Source organism: Budorcas taxicolor, chromosome 25, assembly GCF_023091745.1.
Source record: "Budorcas taxicolor isolate Tak-1 chromosome 25, Takin1.1, whole genome shotgun sequence".
NCBI lineage: Eukaryota > Metazoa > Chordata > Mammalia > Artiodactyla > Bovidae > Budorcas > Budorcas taxicolor.
In genome coordinates, this window is record NC_068934.1 from 6494057 (window position 1) to 6506147 (window position 12091).

The 12091-nt window shown below is 36.2% G+C and overlaps 1 protein-coding gene across 1 annotated transcript in view; it reads right to left on the reverse strand.

Annotated features, from left to right (window-relative positions):
• Positions 1-282: 282 nt before the first annotated feature.
• The window catches only part of LOC128068851 (Putative N-acetylated-alpha-linked acidic dipeptidase), a 68550-nt gene continuing 56741 nt past the window's right edge, over positions 283-12091 (reverse strand). Inside the window, exons 14-19 of the mRNA XM_052662087.1 lie at positions 11655-11746; positions 9201-9291; positions 6287-6551; positions 5938-6019; positions 2434-2526; positions 283-472 (exon numbers count right to left, since the gene is read on the reverse strand). Of these exons, the coding sequence (XP_052518047.1) occupies positions 283-472; positions 2434-2526; positions 5938-6019; positions 6287-6551; positions 9201-9291; positions 11655-11746 (813 nt within the window). The remainder of the gene's footprint in view (positions 473-2433; positions 2527-5937; positions 6020-6286; positions 6552-9200; positions 9292-11654; positions 11747-12091) is intronic.

Consider the following 12091-nt stretch of genomic DNA (forward strand, 5'->3'; position numbering starts at 1 on the left):
TTCTCTGATAATGCCACCTAAGTGTATTAAAATTTTAGGCACTTCTTACTTTCATCATTTAGTTCAACTTCAGAATAACTTTCTATAATTTTAGAAGAAAAATATCCATCTTTCTTATTGATCTATAAGAAGAAGAAAAGAAACACCAAGGTAGATGTATGTATCTATCTATACCTATGTATATACATGTACACAACTTTACCTTTCAGTTTATCAATACATCCAACACGATTCTTTCCGATACATCATACCAATTCAGTATGCGTTTTACGAAGAAATTTCTTAGGCGACTTCTCTCAGAGTCCCTGCTGCAGCCTGCACTGTGAAGGCTGCAATAGAAATCTGTCTTTTCACTTCTTCCCAGGCCTTGGATGGGTCCACTCTGTTCTCAATATCAAAGAGAGCATCGTAGATCCCGGGGAATGACTCCCCCATGTACTTGTTGTGGCTGCTTGGAGCATAGATGATATGCCTGTTGATAGAAATAGTTTGCTATCAGTTGCTCAAATTACATATACAAGGGAGGAAACAAGGGCGCTCTACAATTCATGGATTGTATAACTCTAATTGCCACTTGTCAACTAGACTTCCAAGTTCAATCTCCAAAGACTATGAAGTATGTGGTAATTAACTATCTTTTGACTTTAGACAATGACCTAAAGTGGCTCAGAGCAACAAAAATGATGACAGTGATAGCAACAGCAGCTTGTCACCTACTATATATCACACTTAGCATTAAATTATTAACCTATAATTTTTCTAAAGGGTTTCCCTGGTGGCTCAGTGGGTAAAGAATCCACCTGCAATGCAGGAGACTGCCTGCAACATAGCAGCCCTGGGTTTGATCCCTGGGTCGGGAAGATCCCCTGGAGAAGGAAATGGCAACCCACTCCAGTATTCTTGCTTGGCAAATGCCACTGACAGAGGAGCCTGGCAGGCTATAGTCCATGGGGTCACAAGAGTCAGACATGACTTAGTGAGTAAACCACCATAAGTTTTCTAATTCTTGAAAATAAAGTCTACAAAATTGATATTAGCATCTTAAAGAGGAGGAAATTGAGGTCTGGGAGATGAACTGATGAATCTCAGTGTATACTGTAAAGAAGTGATGACTTCAAAATACCATTCTATCTTCTGAAATGCAGAACAATAGGGTCTCATTTGTGACCCAGCCAATCAGTTATTGTATGGACTTCCCTGGTGGCTCAGAGGTCAAGAATCCGCCTGCCATTTCAGGATATGTGGGTTCAATCCCTGGGTTGGGAAGATCCCTTGGAGGAGGGCATGGCAACCCACTCCATATTCTTGCCTGGAAAATCTGTGGACAGAGGAGACTATGGGGCTGCAAAGAGCTGGACACGACTTAATGACTAACAACAGTAACGACAACCTGTCACTATGTTTTTCTCCTACTTAAAAAGGAAGTCGTGCTGCAATACGTAGCACCAACCGAGAATCATTAAAAAACAGTTTTGTAACATTCAACATGACCTCAGCAGAGGCTGCTGTTTTACTGAAGGAGCTAGTGAAAGTGAAAGCAAAAGCAAAGGTCATTCAGTTTGTCCAACTCTTTGCAACCCCACAGACTATGCAGTCCATGGGACTCTTCAGGCCAGAATACTGGGGTGGGTACCCTTTTTCCCTTCCCCAGGGATCTTCTTCCAGCTGAGTCACAGGAGAAGCCCAAGAATACTGGAGTGAGTAGCCTAGCCCTTCTCCAGCGGATCTTCCCAACCCAGAGATTGAACTGGGTCTCTTGAATTGCAGGCGGATTCTTTACCAACTGAGCTATGAGGGAAGTGCATATAATAACCTTGGAAGAGAAGGACAAGTTCCACAGTAAAAAGACAAAAAAGGAAAGGGGCACAGTGCTGCCGCCAGGGGGAGACCATTCACTCTGTTTGGATGACACCCTTAGTCTCAATTCCAATTCTTCACAAATAATCCCTGCACATAAAGATGGGATCATTTCTGGCTGGTCAATGATCCAATTCTTTCTGAATTCTTAGTAAGATCAACCTGGGGACAGTTGATGGTTATCAGAAATAAATTAGGGGAAAAAATCTATCAACATTAAGACAATAAATAAGTATATATTTATTATGCCTTATGTATATGCATAAATACACATTTAAAAGAAAATAAAAAGGGGCTAAAGGTTATGTATACCAAAGGGGAGATTTTTATTTTCTACTTCTGACTTCCTCAGTCTTCTAAATTTCCTACAATGAGCATATACTCTTTTATATACGGAAACAATCAAAAAAGATAATAAAAACCTGTAGTAATCATTTTATAGAAATAAATAATATTAACCATTTACTACATATGTTTTGGAATTTTTTGTTTGCAAGAAATCAAATACATTTTTGCCACAATGCAAATAATAAGAAAAAATTTTATTAAAATGAAGAGCCATATTTTTATCCTTACCTATAGAAAGGCCTGTCTGGTAATCCTAAAGGATCAGTAAATGCTCGTTCCAAAAACATCAGTTGATCATTCATAATTCTTAATAATATTGGGCTAGAAAAGGAAAGGCATAAGTTGCAGCTTCACGAAAATAAGTGCACTACCCAGCAAACTAAACATTCAAAGCAAATCTAAACACAGCTAATTTTAAATTCCTATAACATGCAAATTAAGAACAGTAGCATGCATAGTTATATTTCTTTAAATCCCATAAAGTAATATTCTGCTGAGGCTTACAATTAGGTCAGAAAGAAAGAAAGAAATATCATATATTTAATCCATATCTGAGGAAACTAGAGAAATGGTACGAATGAACATATCTGCAGGGCAGTAATAGAGAGTGCAGGGAATGAAGTGTGGACACAGGGGCCTGGGCAGGAAGGCATGGATGAACTGGGAGATTAGGATTGGCATATATACACTACCATGGATAAAACAGACAGCTATTGGGAACAGCTACAAAGCACAGAAAGTTCAGTTCAGCGCTCTCTGCTGACCCAGATGGGTGGGACAGGAGCCAGGTTGAGAGGGAAGTCCAAGAGGGAGGGGATGCATGTATACAAACAGCTGATTCATTTCTTTGTACAGCAGAAACTAACACAACACAAAACTGTAAAGCAACTATACCCCCAATTTAAAGCACAAACCAAAAAACCACTAAAAATGTTCAACGTGCCAATGGAAAAAAATTATAGTAATTTTTATTTACACTGAAATAGCTAACTATAAACTAGGTATTCAAATAATAGGCAAGACTTTTTCATTTTAAGTATCCTAATAATCTGTTCATAAGTCACTTAAATATTGAAATGGATTAGTATATTAATATTTAGTAGGGTGCCTAGAGAATTATATTTACCAAATGATGGCTAATAATATTTTATTGTTTTTAAAGACAAACCTACATGAACACAGGGATGTTGCTTATTTTGTCCTTTCAACGATATTTGAATGCCTGTTAGGTATCAGACTCTTCCTGCTTACAGAGTTCACACTTCAAAGTGTGCAGGAGAGTGTTACTGTAATAAAAATGCCTCAATATACCTGAAAATTTACCAGCAATCCTGGAGTAGGGCAGCAATATGCTATTAAATTCAACGTATTATCATAATTTAATTAACTAATTAAAAATAATCACTACCATAAGGAATCAAATTACTTTATATAAAAATGAATTATCTCTAGCTTTGTTATGTCTTAGTTTTAATAAGAAAACTATGTGACCATTACTATTCTGAATGTTTATAAAATATATTCCTTTTAATCATCTAAGCAATCCTTCAAGTTATGCATGAATAGCAGCCCCATTCTATAGATGAGATATTCAGATTCAGTAGAGAAATAACTTGCCCAAGTTCACATCTAGAAAGTTTTAGAGTGAAATAGGAGCTCAGTGGGCTTCCCAGGGTTTCAGGGTATGCATACATAATATAGAGATACAAACTGTACTTTAACTATCACCTAGAGATAGTAAGACAAATCCAGAAATACTCAAGGAAGTGAAAGCCCAGTGCGCTAGACTACCATACTATGCCATCAGGCAGTTCCCCCACAAGGAAGAAACATCATTTATTTAATGACAGAAAATCAGGCAGTTCCCCCACAAGGAAGAAACATCATTTATTTAATGACAGAAAATCAGCTTTATAGACTGGAGTGGGTTGCCACTTCCTACTCCAGGGGATCTTCCCGACTATACAGTGTTTGACATTACTCTAAAATTTATTTATCATTGGTTATTTTTACTTAGATAAAAATTTGAAAAGAATTATAAAGTATAAGGGAATAAATCTTCACATTCACCTAAGGATAACACGATTATTATACTAATCGCTTTTTTGTAACATTTTCTGTGTATTCAATAAAACAGTGTATATGAACAATTTTATGACTTTTGTTTGCTTAACATATTATTATATCTTAATAAACTTCTTTCATAATTTTCACTTGTAATGTTTACAAAATGTTTAAATTGGTGGACATCCGATTGTTTAATAATTTCTGTCCTCATAGGTATTACGGCTGCTTTGAGTTATTTGATATTATAATTTGATTTTTTCTGTGAGAAGCCATTTCATTCTCTCAAACTTGAGACCCTTTCCTGAAGGAAAAAATTTCAAGAAATAGAAATACTATGGCAGAGTGTAAGAACACTGTCATTGCTCTAGAAATTGTAATAATATATGTTTATGTTTTTTAATAGCTTAAAGCAATAGCAATTTCAATGCTATCAGAAAAAATAAAGCCCAACAGCATCAGCTTCAGTGTACTGCCTGCAGCAATTTGCACAAACAAATTTTAAATTGCTACTCACTTGATATGAAAATAATACATTTTCATTTGTGGTTTTGGAATTACTAGTAAATTTGAATTTTTTTTTCTATTTCTGTATAGATAATATGTTATTTTTTAATTCGCTTGTCTAGTGTCAATATTTCCCACTTTGTCTTTTGGATTCTCTAATCAGTTTTCAAAACCAAATTTCTTATAATATCTGTATTACCCCCATTCATATTTTCTGGGTATTTATTACCCACCATCCAAACTTCCCAGTCTTTTATCTTTGATTTGGATTATTAATTTTCATATTATTAATCATTTTAATATTCTCAAATCTGACTGCATTATCATTCCTAAACTTTGAATCTCATTTCTAAGATATTTCTATTTTTATTAAAAAATTCTTCTATACCTGTTGTTTATCTTTGCATAGAATGTGAAGTGAGATTTTGGATTCACTTTTTTTTTTTTTACCAATTCCTGAAAGAGCTTATACAATATTACTGAATACTTTTCTCATTTGATTTTAATATATCTTTCATTACAAATACTTCCTTATATATCACTGGTCTAACTTTTGATCTGTCTGCACTGTCTCTTTCCATGTATTCTTGCATCAGTCCCCAAGGATTTGATATTTGTATCATCATTATGTATTTAATTGATATTCACTCTCAAAATTCTACTTTATGGAAAAAAAAAATAATGGCTTTATCTTATTTGCTATTCTGGATATAGAGAATTTTTCCAGGTGGCAGTGTAGATTATGAAGTGTTTGTGGGAGTAATGACATTAAGAAGAGGGAAGAAGAAGGTGTGTTTTGGGAAAACTGGTTGAAATATGATGTACAGATGTTGAAACAACAAGAAAAAAAAAAACAAGAAAATTATGGGGACATATAGTGAAAGACCCTTCAACGTTAAGGTGGAAATTTTGTTACTACTACTCAGTTCATAGTAATGGAGGCACCAGCATTCTCAACAGCACATATGTAACCTGAATGTCAAAAATACATCTTTAAGAGATATGGCAGCCCTGTATAGGGTGTGTTAGAATAGAAAGAAAGCAGAAAAACACTTTCCAAAGATAGTTCAACAATAAGACATCAACTAGTATTTCTTTTTTATTATATACAGTGCATGCATAGCATATCTATCTGTCTCTCTGTATATATGCAGAACATACTTGTTTTTATCCAAGTCTTGCAGTCTCTCACTGAAATTAGAAGCAATCTCTGTAAAATTCTTCACTGCAGAAAAGAGTGAATCTAAAAGAGAAATTAGAACCTAATGAAAAGGCATTGCTCTATAGTTTAAACAAGGGGAACCATATAGGAAGCTGTTCCCTTTTGTATTTAACAAGGTAATTATATTTTGTATATTGCAAGATAGGCATCAGTGAGACAGAGGAAACATTTATATGCATAAAATATTTGATCATGTGGAATAGCAATAAATAATAAATGGACCTAAGGTAAGTCATTACATTTTAGAGATTACAGATTGAGAGCTTTGAAAGAGGAAAAGTAGCATACCAAATGACACACTGTATGTTTTCATTTCTTGTGGATGCTTCATTGAAATATTGTAGATTTTATCAGCATACTTTCTTAAAACAACAGCATAATCTCGACAGTCAAAGGGCAGCACTATGGAATTGGCTATTTCGAAGATGATTCCACCTCGAACCTGGGCCACAGCGAGGTGATACTTAAATGCTGGATCGTAAAATTTTTCCACTAATTCATACGTTTCATAGATACTATGATACAGTGGATAGCTGCTGAATGTGCTTGTTTCCTACAAAAAAAAAGAAAATCCAAAATGTATCCTTTGTAAGATAACTTATATAAAATGCATAGTACCACAGTTACTGTTAGTAAGACTGTTTTAGTCAGTAATGAATAAAGGAAGTATCTAAGTACTTCAATAAGCCACTTACTAAATGTTTATTATTATATTATTAAAACCTGCCCCAGGTTCTCACTAGTAAAAAAGTATGTGTATATAACATAAACAATACTGTAAAAATGATCTTGCAAGAAACCTAACATTCTTGCCTTTAAGAAAACAGGAAATGTAAAAATCTTCCTCAAATAAAGACAAGATAATGCTGCATTTGTGTGAAAATAATTTAAGAAGACAGAGAATTGTTAGAGGCAAGAAAATAAGCATAACATATCATATACAGCAAGGGTGCAAATTGTTTACTGACTGAAATTTCATGAATGAGTAATTTTCTGACAAGCAGTGTGCTGATGAGTGACAGTCTAAACAGTGAGGGTTCAGTAGTAGATCCGAAATCTCACTAAAGAGAGAAGTAACGCTCAGACGGTTATAAGAATACAAGAACATACACAAAAGGCAAGAGGGAACAACTTTTCAAATCCTGAGTTGCTGATTTATGCCTTTTGCCCACTTTTTAAAGATGCTTGCCTTTTTTTTTTTTTTAAACTGATATAATAGAACACTTTATATAGAGGTGTATTGAGAGTGGGACTCTGGAGTTAGCCTGCCAGAGTCTGAATCCAGGCTTCAGAACTTATTACCCCAAATAACTCTGGCCATTTATTAACCCCAGAATCACTAACCTTTCTTGCTGAAGTTTTCTCATGAGAAAATGTAGATGATATTTACATCTACCCTCAATACCAACGCCAGCGGTGAGCGATTTTCTGTCTGGGCAGAATAACCAACCCAAGACAAAAGACTACAGATCCTCAGTGTTAGCTGTCTCCCACCGAAGCAACTAGAACAGGCACCCCCAGTCCCTCTCTTGTGAAGCTTCCCCTTCAACACACACCACCTCGCATATGAGCTCTCTCTAGTCTCACTCCCAAACAAGAGAGATAGCCAAAGATGGCCAGGCATTTGAAGACACCTTTTAACTGGAAAGTTATAGATCCAGCCTGCAAACTGGAATAAAATCATCTCAGAGTAAGGAGGTACTGCAGGGAAAGAAGGACATGGCAGCCCGCTCCAGCGTTCGTGCCTGGAGAATCCCAGGGATGGGGAGCCTGGTGGGCTGTCGTCTCTGGGGTTGCACAGAGTCGGACACGACTGAAGCGACTTAGCAGCAACAGGGAATGGAGGGAAACTTAATAGAAAAAAATAATAATAAACGAATGGCATAGTTGAAGAAAACATTGCAGAATGTAAAAAAAGACACAGATAGGAATGCAAGAGAACAGATAAAGGCATTGGAAAAGAATCCCCTAGAGGCTAAACAAATTCATGAGTTAAGAAAGAGAAAAGAGGGAATAATCAAAGAAAAAAACATTTCCTCCAACTACAATCCATAAGTTTCCAGGACAAAGGGTATAACTTGTGCCCAGTTCAGCATATTAAAATATGACATAATACACATTTGTTCACCAAGGGCAATGCAGTCATAAAGAGTAGATACTAAAATTTTCCTTTAAAAATAAAAAGCAAGAAACAACAGATCAGGGAGCAAATAACATCTCTCAACAGGCTGGGAGACAATAAAGCAATAAGATCAAAATTCTAAGGGTACAGAATTTGAAACAAAATTTTTCTTCCCAGTCAAATTATTGAAGAATTCTGTGTAGTATAACAAGCATGCAAGGTATTTAGCTTTTGTTCATTCTTTTCAAGAAGTGCCTGAAAGATGTGATCCAAAAAAAGAGGTGAGTAAGTAAGAAAAAGGAAGTCATAAAATCTGGGAAACAGAAAATTCAAAGTATGAGTGAAATGAAGATGTTCTCAGCTTTCTTTTAAAATTTAGGCAAGAACTGTGCCACAGGCAGAAAGAATAACCAGAGAACCCAGAGAAGCAGAAGAGCCCCAACAGGGAAAATGAACTCTGCCAGATCACCTGATGAGTTTGAATATACTAGACGTTTGTAGATACATGGAGGAAAAAAAAAAAAAAAAAAAAGCCTTCTAATCAACAAATGAAGCACAAATATGATATTGAAAACAATGCCATGAAGGAAAGTATTTGGGGGTTGGGAGAGGACGTGACATAAGAGAACTGAATGCCTAGCTTCCCTAGAAAGAAGTAAATGGATAATAACTAAAACTGAAAAAGAAAGAAATAGCAGAAGTATATGAGTGAAGTGAGTGAGTGAAGTCTCTCAGTCGTGTCCAACTCTTTGCGACCCCATGGACTGTAGTCCACCAGGCTCCTCCATCCATGGAATTTTCTAGGCAAGAGTACTGGAGTGGGTTGCGATTTCCTTCTCCAGGGGATCTTCCCGACCCAGAGATCGAACCCGGGTCTCCCACATTGCAGGCAGACGCTTTACCTGTCTGAGTAGACAGACATCAGAAGAAACCAATTAAAAATGGGAAGAATTCTAAGTTGCTGAACAAAATCACGGATGTAGCAAGCATGGTGCTTAAGTCACTTTTTTTGATCCACAATTATTTGTTTAGCTAAAATATATTCATAATTAATCCTGAAGAACTTATTAATAGACTTACCCAATCTTTAGTATACCTTGCTCTGCCTGAAGCAATTCCAAGTCTTTGGAAGAACACTTCAAAATCATTTCCAGATCCTAATTTGCTAATCCTTTTAGAGATAAAATACAGGATTATTTGAGTAACTTCTTCATTGACTATAGATCAAAATGAATTAAACTAAATTTCCACTCAATACCATAAATACAATTTTTAGATATACTGCCTTTAGAGAAGCAGCAAGAAAAAAAAAAGGGGAATGTCATTTTTGATCACAAAATGTCTATTTCCTGAAGACTATTTTGGGGAGGGGTTATCATTGTTCTTTTGAGTTTCTGGACCCAATTCCAACCTGTTATGTGGGGAGGGGAGGGTTTCCCACACCAACAGCACACAATTCTCCAGGACACCAGCTGGGTATTCTACAATTCAAATCAGTTCTGACACTGCCCACCTGGAGTCAGGTCTCAGACATGAAGGGCTTGCCACCAGAGACTGTCCCACCCCCCCAACTCAGAATCCTGTGCTTCTGACCAACCACTACAGAGAGGAGGGTCCCACAAACCCCTCCTTGGACTGGCTAGAGCAGCTCATAGAACCAAGAGAAGCATTTACTTACTAGATCACCAATTTATTGTGGAAGATTATAACTCAGAAACAGCCAGATACAAGAGATGCATAGGATGAGGTACAGGAAAAGGGTCAGAACGCCCAACGTTGTCTAGGCTCACCACTCTTCCAGCATCTCCACATGTTCACCAGCCAGGAAGCTCCCCCAAACTCTATAGTTTTGAGGTTTTATGAAAATCTCAGTACATGGTCATGATCAGTTAAGTTATTGGACACCAATGACTGAGTCAACCTCAGGCTGCCTCCCTTCCAGGGAGGTTGAGGGCCAGATTGAAAGTTACAACCCTCAAATCACTCGATTGGTTCTCCTGGCAACCAGTCCCCACTTTTTAAGTGTGGGTCTATGTTACCTCATTAACAAAACAAAAGATACGTTTGTCCCTCTCACCTCTTAGAAAATTCCAGGGATTTTAGGAGCTCTTTAAGAGAATCAAGAAGAATTGTATTTCACTATTAAAAATTCTTGAAGTTGGAAACTATTTTCCTTCACTGACTTATTTTATTATCTTTATTTGTTGTACATGATACAGTTAAAAGAATCAGAAAATTTTCAGATAACTCAGATTTAAATCCTATCCTTAAAATTTTAAATTATTCATACCATTACCTTAATCTCAAACTACGGAGATATTTATTCCTCATTCCTTGCTTGTGAAGATATGGCTAAACCTGATATGATGCTTATATTCTTCTCAGAGTAACCAAAATATTTCATGATGTTCAGAAAAAAAGGAAATTTATTAAGCAGCAAGAGGACAGACTTAGGTACCATGTGTATAATCTATTCAAAAGAGAAGCACATTTTGATGGTCTATAGATTTAATTTCAAAACACATACCAATATTTGTAAGCAGACAGGGTAGAGGGTCCCTAGAAAAAGAGAACTAGGTTTGGCTTTCTTGACATAAGACAACTCACTTTTGATCTAAGCCATTTTGTGATAAAGCCCTGGCCACAGTGCTTATCCCTGAACAGGTCTCAGTAATAAATAATTTTAAGGCAACAAGAAAATTTAGGAACAAATGACTTGGGCAAGAGAAGTAACAACAGCAAAGATAATAAGCCTGTTGTAAAGACTTTCAGTTCAGTTACAATGGTAAATATTAGCCTAAAGAACATTTTTGAGCTGTTCTTCAGAACGTAAACCCCTATGTGTGCTCAACCACCAGATCAGCTGGGAATAATGATGTTAACCTTTACTGAACTCAGTCAACTAAATTTTGGACTTTTTCAAATTTTGTCCCAATTTTATTATGAATTATTCATGGGGTCACAAAGAGTCGGACATGACTGAGCGACTGAACTGAACTGATACTCTGCTCAAGCCCCTTCATGAATGTGCATGTACTTTTAGCTTAAAACATCTATGATTTTACTGTTCAGGGAAATACTGCTTTAGGAGAGATCCCCAGGTGTTTTCCAGGTTACCATGATGGCTCAGCAAGTAAAGAATCTGCCTGCAATGCAGGAGACACAGGAGATGCAGAAGGAAACAGCAACCCCCTCTAATATTCTTGTCTGGGAAATCCCATGGACAAAAAAGCCTGGGCTACACCCCTGCAGTGGGTCACAAAGTGTCATACAGGACTGACTAAGCACAACCAGTGTTTTCCAAACTTGCTGCAAGTAATTCATCCTTCCATCTCCAGGTCTTTGACTTGGTTGTGTCTTTTGGCTCTACACTCCTTGAGAGGCAAACCCAGTTTTCAGGTAACAATTTTATTTGTGAACCTAAGCATTGCTTAATCTTTATCAGATGTTAGAGAATTTTAAACTTTTATTATTTATTAAGAGAAGCTATCCTTTATTTTTGACACAATTCCTTACAGAGTTCTGTTTGTTTACCTTGGCAAGTCACTGAATTCAGGGGAAGGACTTTTTTCATTCCAGCTCTCAAAAAGAGACTTGCCTTCAAAACCTTCATCAGGACTTCGGAGCTACATGAGTTAAACAGGGGAAAAAGAGAGTATACTTACAAATCAGATGTTTCAAAATCTAAATATCTATTAACCAGGGAATGAGTAGTTAAATCATATTAAGGAAAACATGAGAAGTAATTCATACATTAGCAGTCATTAAGAATTACAGCACTGGGTTTCTGATGATATGGGAAAATGTTACTATACATAATACAACTATTATAATAAAAATACATGGAGTATATGGAAAGAAAGGTACACTAAATTATTACCAAGCCATTAAATTCAGATGAATGGTCATAATATAAGATTTTTTTCAATCTATTCTTCTGAATTAAAGGAGGCTACTTTCAATGATCCATT